General features: G+C 39.9%; 1 protein-coding gene across 1 annotated transcript in view; it reads right to left on the bottom strand.

Annotated features, from left to right (window-relative positions):
* The window catches only part of COPB2 (COPI coat complex subunit beta 2), a 37,116-nt gene extending 26,946 nt beyond the window's left edge, over positions 1-10,170 (bottom strand). The window contains exons 1-2 of the mRNA XM_066350430.1: positions 10,060-10,170; positions 1,759-1,896 (exon numbers count right to left, since the gene is read on the bottom strand). Coding sequence (XP_066206527.1) covers positions 1,759-1,896; positions 10,060-10,062 — 141 coding nt within the window. The 5' untranslated portion in view covers positions 10,063-10,170. The remainder of the gene's footprint in view (positions 1-1,758; positions 1,897-10,059) is intronic.
* Between the last annotated feature and the right edge of the window lie 7,505 nt (positions 10,171-17,675).

Genomic DNA, 17,675 nt, shown 5'->3' with positions numbered 1-17,675 from the left:
GTATCAGGGAGAACCAAAAATAGATCAACTGTTCAACAAAGACTGAGTATGCACTAGGAGGCTGACTGCAAGGTACGCACTTGGAGCAACAGTGGGAACTAAAACTGCCTGTTTTAGAACCTCTATTCTTGAAGAAAATAAGAAAATTAAACAATACCAATAATTACATTGGTAATTAAAGATATTGCCAATGAGATAAGTTATGAAAGTGCAAGCAGATGGCCTTGCAGGAGGGCACAGAAAGGTACAAAAGAGAAAAACAAGGCAAAGTAGACGGACCAGATACTGTTACAGTAAAGCTTAGAGAAAGCTTCAGAATCTACTCCAGTGAAATGGCAGAGCTGAGAGTTGGCTAGACGGAGCTGGCAGAGGGGTTCCCAGAAAGAATTATAGGAAGTGTGGTGGGAAGGGAAGCATCAACCCAGCTGCTAATCATAAAATCAGAAAAGTTTCAAACATCTGGATGAAGCAGACCAAAAAGAAAAAGAAAACATAAAACAATGTACATTATCCGCTTCAAGGCAAAAGGAATCCACAAGTTCAGGATCTGAAATTGCAGAGGACAGAAATCCTGAAATAATATAGTAATAAATGGCATGGTTATTATTCCTTAGTTCAACAAATACTTATTGAGCGCTTACTATGTGTCAGGTGATATTACAGAACACACCAGAGAACAAAGTGTTAATATGTACAAAATGTCACCAATGGGCCTGACTGTGCAGTCATTACTGTTTGATCATGCTGATACAAGGCTGTAACAGAGTTTTTAGGTTTACTCCTGACATTGGTTCCCTTATTTTGCCATCTTAAATTCCTCAAATGTGAATCTGGATTTTAAGAACTTGGACTTAGAGACACATAACTATGGTATAGTGCTCACTGTATGTTCTGTACTTTGAAAGAAAGAGATTTAAAATGGTCAAAAAAGACTGGAAAATTGGAGATAAACAAATTTGAAGGATACATTACCACTGTATGTCCCCATGTATAAGAAGCACCTTAATTTTGGGGCCCGAAATTTGAAAAAAAAAAAAAGTATTACATAAAGTTATTGAACTCAAGATTTATTCATCATAAAATTCATACAATTCTTCATCCACGCAAAAAAGCAGGAAATGTAAGTAAAAAAAATCTACAACCACTGTATAACATGCACTTAGTTTTTGGACCCCAAATTTTATGAAAAAAGGTGCATCTTAAACATGGAGAAATATGGTACTCATATGAAAGAGAACAAAACAAGCATTTAAGGCAAATATTCTGTAAAATGCATATTCTCATATGTGTAGTCAAAAGCTGACTACCAATATTTCTGATATAATTTATAATTTTTATGGCTGATTGAAAGTTATTTACATATTATTAAACACTGGGGGAAAATAAAACTAAAAATCCCATTCTTAAGGTTATTAGAATGTTCACTGAATGGTAAAGTAAGTACAATACTATTAAATACTTTCTCCAGAGAAAAAAATCTTATATTGTGTCAGTTTCCTCAATCTCAAAGAAAAGCTAAAACTACCTACAGTAGAATTTAACATTTAAATACTGTAAATATTTATATTTAAATTTAAATACTATATCATACAAGCCCAGAACAGTCTCCTGCTAGCTATGTTTCTCTTTATTGAAAACATTTTGTACCAATTTGAGAAAGCAGTCTGCATGTAGCTACTGAACTCTGTATATTTCTTCTCTCTCATCATAAACACAGTCTAACACAGTATTAGTAATCAAGTCCTTAAAAATTCCTACCTGTGTTTCATGATTCCAAACGCACACACTGCCATTGTAAAGACTTGCCAACATCCATGGCTCTGTAGGATGCAAATCCACACTCTTAACTCGATCAGATCGAGCAGTTAGTTTTCTCTTAATATCAAGTCGCAGAGGCTAAGGAGAAACAACATTAAAAAAAATTAAATTGCTATGCCACATAAAATATTTGAGATCGTAACTAAAAACAGTGCATTAACAGGCCAACAAAACAATTCAGTTTTTACTTTGCTAAATTGTAAGCAGAATCTCAAGTATAAATGTTTTGATGCAGAATGCATATTATCTGTGTTAAAGGCAAAAGAACTCACAAGGTAATTCTTCTGTTTCTTCAATCATATATAAAAAATATGAATATTTAAACATTTTTAATTTATAGCAGCAGTTGTCAAATGTTTTGCCGTCAGGACCCCTTTACACTTCTAAAAAGTATTAAGGACCCTAAAAAAGCTTTTTATATGGGTTATATCTACTGATATTTGCCATGTTAAAAATTAAAACTGAGACAACTTAAAATATTTATATATTAATTCATTTTGAAATAAAAATAAACTCATTTCATGTTAACATATTTTTATGAAAAATACTATTTTCAAAAGAAATTTAGTGAGCAGTGGCAATGTTTCACATTTTTATAACACTTTAAATTTTGATTTAATAGAGGGCAGCTGGTTTCTCCTATAGACTTCAGTCTTCAATATATTGTGATATGTTGTTTTAGTTGATGTATATGGTAAAAAAAATCCTGGCCTCACAAAGATGTAGTTAGAAGGAAAAAATATTTTAACATTTTTTTTCAAATAATTGTGGACATTCTTCTTTGATAGCACACCAAAACTTAACAAGTGGTAGCTTCTTAAAGGTTAGTTGCAATGTGAAATCTGAAAACACATGAAGGAAATTTTCATACTCTCGTTACTTAAAATCCAATGGCCTATTCTATATTTTGAATTGACCCAAGCATCATTTTGTACCATCACGCACTGGTCATTTAGAAAATGCTGGTTCACTGAATTAAGCAGATCTTCCAAATGCTGACGTATTTCATTATACAGTATAAATATCATTTTCATTAATACCACCATCATCCTCAATTTTAAGTTTTTAAGTATCAGAAATTTGTTAAGGTCAATGACAGAAGTTTTCTAAAATTCTAACTTTCACTGGAAAGCTATAATTTTATTTTCAGCAACAAATACTGTCAGAAACCAAATAACTTCTTTCAGTTTTCAGAAAATGTCTGCCAAATAATCAAGTCTGAACAATCAGTATGTCAGCCATTGTTTCAAGTAAAGCCAGTAACTTAAAAAACAGTGTACAACAGAAGTACTTTATGTATACTTCCCATTTAATCACACAGAATAATTAAAAGATGTATACACAAGTGTTGAGATGTAATATAATCAATAATTTTTACTGCTTCATCAATGACATTCTTAATGAAACTGGCTTTTTTAAAAACAACCTTATGACTGTGAGGAGTACACTGTCAGTACAATTTGGTGACACTGCACTGGCAGTTTTACCTTTCGTTACTTTTATAGCATCAGTACAAATATCAACAGTGGCAAAGGGCCATAGCGTCTTACTATTAGGAAAAGTTATAATTTTTGGCCCTCTTGAAAAAATATGGGGGACCCCTAAGACACTGTGAACCACATTTTGAAAATCCTTGGTTTATAAACTATACAGTAAATAAATATAAAATACCTACTAAATCACAGCTTCTGCCCATGTCATTAGTGTCACATATTCTTAAGTTATTTATGAAGTCTTAGTAAGCCTAAATTATAATATTAATCAAAATAGTATGGTATTGGCATAAAAACAGATTCAGATCAATGGAACAGAATAGAGCCCAGAAATAAACCTACACATACATGTAGTCAAGTAATTTATGACTAAGAAGTCAAGAATATACAATGAGGAAAGGCCAGTCTCGTCAATAAAAAATGTTGGGAATAAGCACAATAAATTAAAATCAATAAAAATTTAAATAAATAACCTAGAGCTAAGACCATAAAAAAAAAGTGTTGGAAAAACTGGACAACCACATGTAAAGCAATGAAACCGGACTCCTATCTTATACCATCCACAAAAATGAACTCAGAATTGATTTATGACCTCAATGTTAGACCAGAAACCATAAAACTCCGAGAATAAAACAGGAAAAATGCTCCTTGACATCCATCTTAGAGATGATTTTTGAATCTGATACCAAAAGCAAAGACAACAAAAGTATAAATAAACCAGTGGGACTACATCAAACTAAAAAGCTTCTTCTCCACAGCACAAGAAACCAACAACAAAATAAAAAGTAACCCACTAAATGGAGAAAATAATTGCAAATAATATGATAAGGGATAATAGCCAAAACATATAGAAAACTTATACTAATCAATAGCAAAGAGCAAAACAAAAAACAATTCATTTAAAAATGGAAAAAAAAAATGGGCAGATGATCTAAATAAAAATATTTCTAAAAAAGACATACAGATGGCCAACAGGTACATGACAAGATGTTCAATATCACTACTTATCAGGTAAATGCAAATCAAAACCACAATAAGATATCACCTCACACCTGTTAGAATGGCTATATCAAAAAGACAAGAAATGGCCCTGGTCGTTTGGCTCAGTGGATAGAGCATCAGCCCAGATTGAGGACATCCAGGTCCAATCCCCAGTCAGAGCACATATGAGAAGCAACCATCTGCTTCTCTTCCCCTCCTTCTCCCTCTTCTCTTTCTTCTCCTCTCTCAGCCAATGGTTCAGTCAGTCCGAGTGTCAGCCTCAAGTGCTGAGAATAGCTCAGGTTGATTCGAGCATCAGCCCCAAAAGGGAGTTGCTGAGTGAATCCTGGTCAAGGCATATGCGGGAGTCTCTCTATCTCCCCTCCTTATGCTTAAAAAAAAAAAAAAAAGACAAGAAATAACAAGTTTGGGTGAGGATATGGAGAAAAGGAAACTCTTGTACACTCTTGGAGGGAACGTAAATTGGTGCAGCCACTATGGAAAATAGTATGAAGTTTCCTAAAAAAAAAAATTAAAAATAGCCCTGGCCGGTTGGCTCAGTGGTAGAGTGTTGGCCTGGCATGCAGGAGTCCAGGGTTTGATTCCCGGCCAGGGCACACAGGAGAAGCGCCCATCTGCTTCTGCACCCCTCCCCCTCTCCTTCCTCTCTGTCTCTCTCTTCCCCTCCCGCAGCCAAGGCTCCACTGGAGCAAGGTTTGCCCGGGGGCTGAGGATGGCTCCATGGCCTCGGCATCAGGCGCTAGAATGGCTCTGGTTGCAACAGAGCAACGCCCCAGATAGGCAGAGCATCGCCCCCTGGTGGGCATGCCAGGTGGATCCAGGTCGGGAGCATGCAGGAGTCTGTTTGACTCCTCCCCGTTTAAAGCTTCAGAAAAATACAAAAAAAAATTTTTTTTTTAAATAAAACTACATAATCCATCAATTCCACTTCTGGGTATTTAGCTGAAGAAAATGAAAACACCAACTCAGAAAGATATCTGCACCCATCAATGGGTGAGTAAATATGACATATGTATATACACACAATGGAATATTATTCAGCCATACACGGAATGAAACCTTGCCACTGTGACAACATGGACGGATCATGAGGGGATTACACTAAGTGGAATAAGTCAGAGAGAAAAAGACAAATACTGTGTGACCTCACACATATTTTGGAATCTTTAAAAAATCCCAAACTCATAGATCTGCTCTTAGAGAACAGATTGGTGGTTGTGAGAGGGAGGACACAGGGAACTGGTGAAATGGGTGAGGGAAGTCAAAGGGTACAGACTTCCAGTTATAAGTCACAGGGATGCAATGTACAGCATGGTGATTATAGTTAGTAATATTGTTTTATATTTAAAAGTTGCTAAGAATAAATCTTAAAAGTTCTTATCACAAGAAAAAACAAAATTTTTAACTATGTATTGTGATGAATATTAACTAGACTTATTGTGGTGAATATATCTTTTTTTTGTGACAGAGACAAGAGAGGGACAGATAGGGACAGACAGGAAGGGAGATGAGAAGCATCAATTCTTTGTTGCGGCTCCTTAGTTATTCATTGATTACTTTCTCATATGTGCCTTGACCAGGGAAGGGGGGGGCTACCGCAGAGTAAGTGACCCCTTGCTCAAGTCAACGACCTTGGACTCAAGCTGGTGAGCCACACTCAAGCCAGTGACCTAGGGGTTTCAAACCTGGGTCCTCTGCATCCTAGTCTGATGCTCTGTCTACTGTGCCGCAGCCTGATCAGGCTACTTCACAATATGTATATACACACAAATATCTATCAAAATATTGTGAATATTTCTATTACATATTGAAACTAATATGTTATATGTCAATTATATCTCAATAAAAATAAATTGAGTTCTTCGGAGAAAAGTAGATTTATTTTGGCAATAATGCTAAGCAATGTAATGTATGATCAATATGGGCTCTATGTCCATGAAGACCTTTGGAATCAAATGGGAGCATTTATAATATTTTAACAGATTTAAGTTAAAGAAACTAATGGAAAGTAGAACAATTTTAAACAACAACTAAAATACTCTCTCAGGCCAAAAAATACTAAGAGTTTAAAATTGCCTTTTTCAACTTGGATTCATCTAAACCACAGTACAGAAAATGATTTAAATAACTATTTTCTTAATTCTCCCAAAGATACCATTCTAGAAGAAAAGTTAGTTCATTATATACATGACGCGTTACGGCAGTAGTTTTAATTCTCTCTTTTAAGCAACTGAGGAGGGCTAGTTTAAAATCTAATTCCCCCTCAACAGGTTGTAAAAACCAACTAAAAGTTTATCTGGCAAGTTGAGTTACCGTCAAATCTTTACTTTTGTGAACTTTCATAATGCTCATGAATGGGATAGAAAATTAAGGATACTTTTCAACACAGAATGAAGTTCACTAGATAATTTCAGCAGCAGAGATAATTTCCTGAGACAAAATAATCACCTCACAAGACTTTTACTCATCTTTTTGCATCTCTACCAAATTTGGGTCAATGATTACTTTGAACCTCCCTCCACTTTTAGCAACATCCTATACTCCTTAATTTACTTTAAAAAAATCAGAGTTCTCTGGCTCTTCTCTATGAGCACCACAAAAATGTTTCCACTGTCAAACCTTTCTCTCCATCTCAAACTTTCTATTTTCAAACCATTCTTTTCACGTGCTTTGCTCAGTCAGAGAAGCAGGGCTTTTTACTTCATCCATTTCTGAATTCTGCCCCATTAATTAACATCACAAATTTTAAGTTAAAAATTTTTTTTAATTTATTGATTGATGTTTATGGGAGGCAGGAGGGGAGAGGACAGAGGAAGAGAAGTGGAAAGGGGAGGCAGGGAAAAGGAGCAGTCTGTTGTTCCACTTATTTACGCATTCATTGGTTGATTCTTGTATATGCCCAGACCAGGGATTGAACCCACCTGGCAAGGGCTAATTTTAACTTTTTCTGGGCTCTTCAGAGGCAACAAACATGAAGTGTCTATTCTGTGTCAGGAAACATGGTGGGGTCTTTCACTAAGCCAGCACATCTCATACTTTTCCTCTAGTTAATGAGGAAACTGTACACTTAGAAACTATTTCGGCCCTGGCCGGTTGGCTCAGCGGTAGAGCGTCGGCCTGGCGTGCGGGGGACCCGGGTTCGATTCCCGGCCAGGGCACACAGGAGAAGCGCCTATTTGCTTCTCCACCCCCATCCCCTCCTTCCTCTCTGTCTCTCTTCCCCTCCCGCAGCCAAGGCTCCATTGGAGCAAAGATGGCCCGGGCGCTGTGGATGGCTCCTTGGCCTCTACCCCAGGCGCTAGAGTGGCTCTGGTCGCGGCAGAGCGACGCCCCGGAGGGGCAGAGCATCACCCCCTGGTGGGCAGAGCTTCGCCCCCTTGCGGGCGTGCCAGGTGGATCCCGGTCCGGCGCATGCGGGAGTCTGTCTGACTGTCTCTCCCCGTTTCCAGCTTCAGAATAATACAAAAAAAAACAACTATTTTTATCATAAAAATGTTTTAAATAATTGATTACTGAGCAAATGCAATGCTCCAGGAAGGGGCCTGAGGACTGAGTAACCTCAGTATACCTTTATGTACCCGAATGCAAAAATTCATTTCAAAAGCACAACCAAGAGCGTTTGCTGTATTTCTCCCAACATTTAAGTGAATACTTTGAGTAAGACATTGTAGTAGGCACTCTGGAATACAAAGATGATTAAGAGCCTGACCAGGTGATGGCGCAATGGATAGAGAGTTGGACTGGGACGCAGAGGACCCAAGGTTCGAAACCCCGAGGTCACTGGCTTGAACGCTGGCTCATCTGGCTTGAGTGGGGGTGCTCACCAGCTTGAGCGTGGGATCAGACATGACCCCATGGTCGCTGGCTTGAGTCCGAGGTCACTCACTCTGCTGTAGTCCCCCGGTCAAAGCACATATGAGAAAGCAATCAATGAAAACTAAGGAGCCACAACAAAGAATTGATGCTTCTCATCTCCTTTCCTGTCTGTCCCTCTCTCTGTCATACACACACACACACAAACACACACAAAGATGATTAAAATATTCATACTGTACTCTCAACTCTTAATGTCTCCCTTCATCTTCCATAAGCTGGATTCATTTAGGAAGCCACTGAAATGTTACTACCACAAATATGATCTTTCTGATTACCCTAACCAGAGTATCCTTTCTTATGGGATCCTGTGAATCCAAGCTTTAAAAAAGTGTATACATCTCTTTTTGATTTTTAGAGTAGATGCTCCTTAAGGGGAGAGTCGTTGCTCAATCATGTCTTTATCTCCACAGCACTGTATAGAAATATACCTCGGAGACATGGCGGTCTGGTTCCAGGCCATTGCAATAAAGCAAGCCACACAGTATTTCTGGTTTCCCGTTATATGTAAAAGTCATGTTTACATTACACTGTAGTCTATGAAGTGTGCAATAGCACTAAAATCAATGTACATACCTTAAAAAAAATGCTAGCCATAATCTGAGCCTTCAGCGAGTTGTAATCTTTTTTGCTGGTGCCTCCTTACTTTCAATTTGTAAAAAAACCCTGTATTTTTGAAGCTCAATAAAGCAAAGCACAATAAAACGACGAATGCCTGTTACTTGAAAGCACAGCAAACCCCAGACCACAGCAGGCCACTGGTACTAGAAGGTGGTGTAATTAAAGAGACTCGAAGTCTTGTTCAGGGGCTCGAAATCTGGGGACTCAAGAAAGTTCACGGATGAGATGAGGAGATGGAGTGTCTGTGAGCGAACCCACTGATATCTTATGCAACCCCGTTTCTCTAGGCATTTTTCCGGGAGTATCCATAACTTCCACTAGGTTGCCCAAAGAATCAATCTCAGTTGCAGTTTTAACTGCTTCACTTAGCCTCGTACATACTTAGTTTTTTTAAGTTTTATATTTTAAGTTCCAGATGAGGAACTTGGACTCACTATTCCTAATGTCTTCAAGCTCCCAAATCTTTGACCCTGTGCTTTGTGCACAACAACAAAAAAGAGGTAAGAAAATGTTTAAATATAAAATATTTTCTTACTCTTCTTTTCAAAAAGGATATTTTTCACACTAATATCTTTTTCCTTATAACACTCCTGTGAAAAAATATTTCGAGGCATTTTTGCGGGTGAGGGTGAGGGTGAGAATGAAAGAAGGGCCGTGCTGACTGCCGTTCTTACCAGCCACCATATTTGCAAATGCAGTAAAGCAGGCCCGTTTTATAAACGACTCTCTCGCCTTCTTTTCCCTTAGAAACCTAAGCCAGACTCAAAGCGTTTGAAGTTCCACTTAAGACTCCATACACACTTTCCTTCTTTTTTTCTTTGCTGCAGTTCTGAGTCTGTGGTCCGCACACACTCTTCCAGGTATAAGTTCGACCCGAGTGCAAGCCCAGCTGTCACCGTTTTAGGGGCGGAACGAGGTCATTTTGCCAACGCCTTCTGTTAAGTCCGTTTTCGGCCTTTTCTATTTCCCGATCCCACAGCCCCCGCTGCAGACTTCAGGAGCTCCGTCAACCGCCCTAAGCACCGGAGTCAGGGGCCCCTCAATTCCAGGTACTGCTTCCCCAAACCACTCCGGACTCCCGGGTCCCTCCGCCTCCTCACGAACGCGTACTGGACCAGGACCCCACAAAGCCTGAGGCTGTGGCCGCAGTGGGGGGCCGAAGCCGGTTCTTACCGCGCCCCCTACTTCAGGAGTCTCATACATTGGCCTCAGCCGAAAGGGTCTCGCTCCCTCCTGCAGGGTCTGTACCTACCATGGCTCCGTCAATCCGAGCACCGATGCCCTCGCTTGTAACCAGCAATGCAGCCCGTGAAGAACCTCCACTGTCCCGCAAACTGACCGACTGACTGACGTGGAACTTCCGGAAAGCGATTCTCGCGATAGTGGAGGCCAGGACGCCAGCGCCTGCGCAAACCCGGCGTAGAGCTGACGTTTTCCAAACCCCTCCCCAGTTTCCTAGGCAACATGGCCTTCCTTACTGCACTGAGCTCTCCCAGTGCAGGGTGAGCTGGAGGGGTGTGGCCTCCGCCACCTTGGGCTGTGGCATGGGTTCCCTAAGCAGGGACAATTTGGAAACCAAGAGATAAAAAAAGATGTGAGAAACAGAACGATTAATTCCCGCTGGACGCTAAGGCACGCATCGCTCCCTGCATGGAAGGTTGTGTCGCTGGGCCTGAGAAGCGCTGTCGGCCTGCTGTGACCGTGGGGAAGGATAGGGGAGGCGGTGGGGTGGGGTGGGGGTGGGGGGGACGGAGAGAAGAAGGCGAAGCAACTGGTACCGATTGAGACTGGGAAGCTCTGGGCCGAACTCTGGGCTTAGCTTCAGGCCTCTGAGACCGGAGCAGGGCGAAGAGCCTTCAATTCTGTAGTTCCCCAGAAGATGAGACTATTCAGCTGTAGTAGTAGCTTTTATTGAGCATTGACTATGTTACTCATGTGCCAGACATTCCGTATTTCCCCATGTATAAGATGCACCTTAACTTGGGGGCCCAAAATTTGGGAGGGGGGAGTATTACATAAAGTTATTGAATTCAAGTTTTATTCATCATCAAGTTCATATAATTCTTCATCACTGTCAAAACTCCCATCCATTAGCTTGTCCTCATCTGTGTCTAATGACGAATCACTGTCTTCATATATTGCCTCATCCTCAGTTTCATCTATGGCATTTGAAATGCCACAACCACTGTATAAGACGTACCCAGTTTTAAGACTCCAAATTTTTGAAAAAAAGTGCATCTTATACATGGGCAAATATGATACTTTCCTTTCATATCCTCACATCAAATATGAATTATCTCCACTTTACTGATGAGAAAACTAAGGCTCAAAGAAGTTAGCAGTCCTGGCCAAGGCTGTATATTAAGTGGTAGTAGTCAGGATTTAATCTCAAACTGGTATGTCCTTAAAGTCCTGTGCTCTTTCTACAACATCAAAGTATTTCTTCATTAAGATAATCGAATTCTAGTTAATGGACCTGTGCCATAAGGGTTACAAAACCAAGTGCGGGAGCATTTGCCTACCACCCTTCACCCTCCCACATTTCTGTTAAAAAAACAAACAAACCCCAAAACAAACAAAAACCTCCATAGGCCAATATAAAACTGCCCTCTGGCTACATATACACAAGTACCTCTGACTTTAGAGAAGCCTTTTAGACCTCGAGAGTTTATTCAAAACTAAAAGTAAGCAAAAAGGATATAACACATAGAGACAGCAGTGTGGTGATAGCCGAGGGAAACAGCAGTGAGGGTTGGGGTAGGTGGAGGGGGATAAGGGAGGGGTAAATGGGGCCTGAGAGAGACTTACTTTGCTTGGGGTGGTGGGCGTACAATACAGTGTGCAGATGATGCTTTATTGAGTTGTACTCTTGAAACCTGTATGGTTTTGCAAACCAATGTCACCCCAATAAATTCAATAAAAAATAAAAGAGGAGTTGAGAGTGATACTCAGGAGAAGACATGGATTCTGCATCAGGTAATGTGGCTGTTCATAGAAGATCTGCTACTGAAGTGACCTCTTTGAGGACCTCAGTATTCATCATTTTAAAACATGATTAGGGCCCTGGCCAGTTGGCTCAGCGGTAGAGTGTTGGCCTGGCGTGCAGGGGACCCGGGTTCGATTCCCGGCCAGGGCACATAGGAGAAGCGCCCATCTGCTTCTCCACCCCCCCCTCCTTCCTCTCTGTCTCTCTCTTCCCCTCCCGCAGCCAAGGCTCCATTGGAGCAAAGTTGGCCCGGGCGCTGGGGATGGCTCCTTGGCCTCTGCCCCAGGTGCTAGAGTGGCTCTGGTCGCGGCAGAGCGATGCCCTGGAGGGGCAGAGCATCGCCCCCTGGTGGGCGTGCTGGGTGGATCCCGGTCGGGCGCATGCGGGAGTCTGTCTGACTGTCTCGCCCCGTTTCCAGCTTCAGAAAAATACAAAAAAAAAAAATAATAATAATAATAATAATAAAACATGATTAGGTTGGATAATTTCCAAAGAGCCTTCCCTTTCTACCAATCTGTGTTTCTGTGTGATATTCAATAGTAGAAAGAAGAGTGGGTCTGGAACTGGATTTTAGTGCCAGCAGTGTGATGTTATGATATGTAAATTGAGACTAATAACTGAACACTTTGCTTATGCTTAGGAGCGACTGAGGAACACAAGAGTTGAAAATTATACAAATATGAACTATACCTAATTTGCTTAAATAGTAAAGCTCCCAGTATTTCTGATTCCTAGATATTCTTGCACTTGAACAAGTATCTTTGGACTTGACAGTACCAAGTAATGCAAAATAAAATGACACGTCATCTCCATTCTCTAGGAACTCGGTTGGGAATAGTTGAATTCTTGGGTGCCTAGCTGCTAGTGATAAGGGGCTAAGCCCCCAAGTGTCACACTCATTTTGACTATATCCTTTTTTTTTCCACTGCAGTTAACCAACATTAAGTTCTACAGCTGTTCACTATAAATTTGTTCTTCTTTCAACCATTACATGCTGAATTTGTACTATATATATCCAGAGCATTACATTAGGTGCTGCTTGAAAATTATACCTATAAAAATCTAGTCTTACATTTTGACTGAAAGAAGTTTTATTTAAAAAAGATTCTCAAATATGAATACACCTGACCAGGCAGTGGCACAGTGGGTAGAGCGTAGGACTGGAACACGGAGGACTCAGGTTCGAAACCCCGAGGTTGCCTGCTTGAGTGCGGGCTCACCAGCTTGAGCATGGGGTCGCTGGCTTGAGCATGGGATGATAGACATGACCCCATGATCACTGGCTTGAGTCCAAGGTCATTGTCATTGGTTTAGCAAGGGGTCACTCACTCTGCTATAGCGCCCTCTCCCCCAGTCAAGGCACAGATGAGAAAGCAATCAATGAACAACTAAGGAGACTAAGGAGCCACAACGAAAAATTGATGCTTCTCATCTCATCTCATCTCCCTTCTTGTCTTATCTCTCCTTATCTTTCCCTCTCTTTGTCTCTCTGTCTCTGTCACACACAAACAAGAATGAATACATAAAATAATATTAAGTACATACATGTGTGTGTATTTCTTTGTGTTTAATTGTGGATTTAAAATAAAATCATTTGATTATGCTTTGGTTTAGAGATTGGAAAGTTAGGAAAATAGCCCTGGGGAAGAAAAGAAATATGGACAAGCTTAGCAAATTGATAAAGGGTTTCCTAAGAGGTTGATTGCAATTGATCAACAGATCTTAGTCTTACCTGATCAATTTCTAGGATGACTGTTTTAATCCTCCCTTTTTGCTGCTCGTGGGAAGAAAATTCCACGTGGAAGTTCATGTAGCAGTGCCTCCATCAGTACCCAATTTACACCTTCCTTCCCCATTCTATTCCCACCCCTCCATAAAAAGTTAAGGAAGTGAAAAGAATGCCTAAGGAAAAGTCTACTTGGTATTTAAAAATACATGTCACATCACTTAACTAAGTGGTAAGAACTTAATAACAACCTAGTTTCTCTTTTCAAAGAAGTTATAGATAAGCAGAAAGGGTCAGTTTTGCACAATAACATTACCAGACAGAATAGTAGTACTCCAAGAGAGAGAAGTACCAATTCAGGATAAAATATCTGGCCGGGGAGGTAGCAAGTTTCATAAAGAAGGAAGAACTTGAGCTGGATCTTGAGGTGAAAAGTGTGGTATGCTTGAGGACCAGAAAAAGTCCTCCAAAATTTTGCTTGGAGAATGGTATTCATTGAGAAGGGCAGTGAGGGAGAACGCTGGAGAGGGAGAATGGGGTTAGACCCCGAAGATTTTTAAACAGGGAGGTACTGGGCTTTGCTTCAGTAGGCATTCGGGAACCATTAGGCCCGAAAAGAAATCTGTTCCTCTCTGCACTCTAAGGTATACCTATTGTTGATGTGTATGAAGACATGGGTGGGGACAGTGAGATACTATACAAGTTTTAGGGAAGTGGGTGTGGAAATAACAGTAATAATGAATAACTTTTATCAAGTGTCCACTATGTACCCAGCATTGGTACCTAGCAGCACTTTGCATGCTGCAGTTCATATAGTAATAGCAAAAAATAGGCATTCTCTCCAATTTACAGATGCAAAACTGAGGCCCAGATGGATTAAGTGATATGCTCCACACCACACTGCTCAAGAATGAGCAACAGACTTGAGATCTGAACCCATCTATCTCCAAAACTCATGCTCCTTTACCAGAATGTGATTTCTTCCTTTTTCACCAAGAAGCTAGAGTCAACAGGATATACAAATATTTGAGTTTGTTGTGAGTTAAGGAATTGGAAGCCATCCTAATGCTAATGTTTTGAATCTAATGAACCCAGAGGAATATCTTTAATTAGAGGAAGAAGTGGAGCCAGTAAATGACACAGAGAAGGAACAATTAGAGTAGGACAGCTAGGAGAACTGTATACCACAGAAGGAAAAAGAAGGGAGGACACTATAGCAGTGGTCCCCAACCCCCGGGCCGCGGACCAGTACCGGTCCGTGGGCCATTTGGTACCGGTCCTCAGAGAAAGAATAAATAACTTACATTATTTCCGTTTTATTTATATTTAAGTCTGAACGATGTTTTATTTTTAAAAAAATGACCAGATTCCCTCTGTTACATCCGTCTAAGACTCACTCTTGACGCTTGTCTCGTAAGTTCGACAATTATATTTTAAAATACCACAGTTTTTACACCGGTCGCATAATTTTATTTTGTGCATTTATCTGTCCCACCCTAAAGGCCGGTCCGTGAAAATATTTTCTGACATTAAACCAGTCCGTGGCCCAAAAAGTTTGGGGACCACTGCACTATAGAGTGACTAGAAGTCTAGATGGCTTTGGAGAAGTTACGGAGGCTTGGTATCTGAAAAAAAAGAAAGCTGTTGAAAATGGATTAAGTGGTTATAAGACACCAGTAGTCTTCAAAACATTTTCAGTTGAGTAATTCTAGGGAAAGCTGGTAAGCAAGGGATTAAGAAATGATTGAAATTATAAAGAAGTGAAGATAATGAGTGTAAACTCTTTTACCAAAAGGTTAGTGATGAAAGGACAAATGTTGATGTGTCACTAAAAGTGGATAGATTGTTCCCATATTTAGGGTGTAGTTGGCATTCACTAGTTTATGGTAACATTCCAAGTGGATGTATGCAACTAAATAGACCTTTACAGTGTGAGTAGGAACTAAGCAGACAAAGTCAAGAGGGTATATGCAAGGCATTCTGAGAAGAGGGAAGAGTGAGACTGATTTTTCCAGAGAACTAGAAGTATTTTAGTGTGCTAGGCCAGAGAGTAGGAGGGGGAGGGCTGAGAAATGAAATTAGGAAGATAGGTGAAGCTCAGATCCTGGAGGTCCAAGATTGCCAGTTTAAGGAGTCTGGACTTTATCCTTGAGGCTCTAGGGAGCCATTGAAGAATGGGAAGTAGGGTAATCTTTATTCTCCATTACTGATTCATCATGGCATGTCAGTTACTTTCCCCATTAAAGGAAAAGTAAGATTACCAGCGCAGATTTCTGCATGCAGTGAACGAAAGTGAAAATTTTGACCACATAATGACATACCAACCGTCAGCAAACTAAATTGAGTTGGAGAACTACTGAGCTATCTTCCAAGAAGAATGAGGCTTGTGGTTGCCTGACATATAGAGGCAAAAGCTTTGATTTATCACAAAAGCATTGATCAATTATAATGTGCCATGCACTTCATATGATTACCTTCTAAGGATTTAAAATTTGTTAACACAAATTTACTCCACGTGAGTTTGTGGGATTCGAGATAGAGGGAATGTTCACTTTTAAAAGTGTTTACCTGAAAGCATAAAAATCCAGATTTTTAGTCATATTTTTTTTGTGTGGGTATAAGTTTACCTTTTAGAAAATTGCATTAGCTTCATGTTGCTTTAATAAACCTTTTTTAGAGGAGGCATCAAGTGACCTTTGAATGAAATGAAGGTGATTTCACAGGTGGGAATTACGAGACATGTAAATATGGCAGTACAGTTTTGGGAGTTTGTCATTTAGTGACCTTCACAGTGTTCCACACACCCAGACATTCTATACCGGGCTCTTCACACATGGGATGCTAAGACCACCCATGGTAAGTCATGACCAGAGACTTCTCTGTCCCAGAATTGTCTTGTGGAATGACCTCCCTGGGTCTGTCTCATTACCTACAAAATAAAATAAACTGTAAAGTCCTTTCCTCCTCCAAACTTCTTTAGACTTTTGAGCCTGAGATTCTATGTTCTCATTAAAGTGTTAAGCAAGGGAAATGGCTGTAGGATATATTAACAGACATTTGTCTTTACTTCATTCATGTGCTGAAACCGTAGTTCTTCCCACATATTCCACAGCATACATTCATTGCTTTTGGTTTCTGGAATCCACCTTAAATTGGCAAGATTTTGCTGAGGCCTCACTCTGCTTGGAACAGTGCTATACAAACCTCATCATCCCGGGCCTCAGGGTGAGAAGCCCGGAGTGTGAGGAGACCAGGAGCAGAGGCCCAGGTGTGCAGGGTATGCGGAGGACCCTGGTGAACATTCTCCCACAACCAATGCTTAACTTTCTTCCCAGAGTAAAGGTTTTACAAAGTTTTATGTACACAAGTTGATAGGTTTAGAGAAATTATGTTTCCTCAAGAATTATGTCCTTGCAAATGACAGTGCTGCGTATAAATAAATGAATAATAATGACAAATAGCCTTTTTCTGGCATATAGCAGTTACCTTTAAATTAATTGAAAAATTTGATGTAAAAGTGAAATATCTGGAGTGACAAGGCACTGCACAGTATAATTTTCATCAAATTGCCTATTTCACTTTCTTCTAAAGAATTTGTCAGCTCAAGTTGATCTAAGGACATTACTGAATTTGAATTCAAATGTAGCTCAAGCCTCAAGGTTTAAAAATAAAGTCCTTGGGCTCTGAACTTCGGATATGTTTTTATAACTGAAGATGATAATCCAAATCATATTGAGTGGCACTACTATAGGATTTTTGTTTGATGTCAAAGCAATTGCACATTGGTAGTGCTTGACCCATCACTAGAATCCAATGAAAGTATTGTCTAAGGAAGAATAAATTGTTTCATTTGCTAAATATGGCCATACCTTGGCCCATATGATGTTGACACTGAATACAGATTTAACTTCATCCTGAAAAGGTTTCTGAAGTGAATGTTAGTTAATTGGATCAGATACACACACACACACACACACACACACACACACACACACACACACACAGAAAGTCAATATCTGAGGGAAGTGGAAGGAGATTACAGGTGCTTTTGTTTATTTGTATTTTCTAGCTTTTTATTATAAACTTATACTGTGTAATAAAGAAAATAAATTATTTTATAACTTTAAAATGTAGCAAAGCAAAGGAGCTTGTCATT

Source organism: Saccopteryx leptura, chromosome 10 (assembly GCF_036850995.1).
Source record: "Saccopteryx leptura isolate mSacLep1 chromosome 10, mSacLep1_pri_phased_curated, whole genome shotgun sequence".
NCBI lineage: Eukaryota > Metazoa > Chordata > Mammalia > Chiroptera > Emballonuridae > Saccopteryx > Saccopteryx leptura.
Note: the sequence above shows the minus strand (reverse complement) of the source record. Positions and strands in the feature narration are given on the sequence as shown.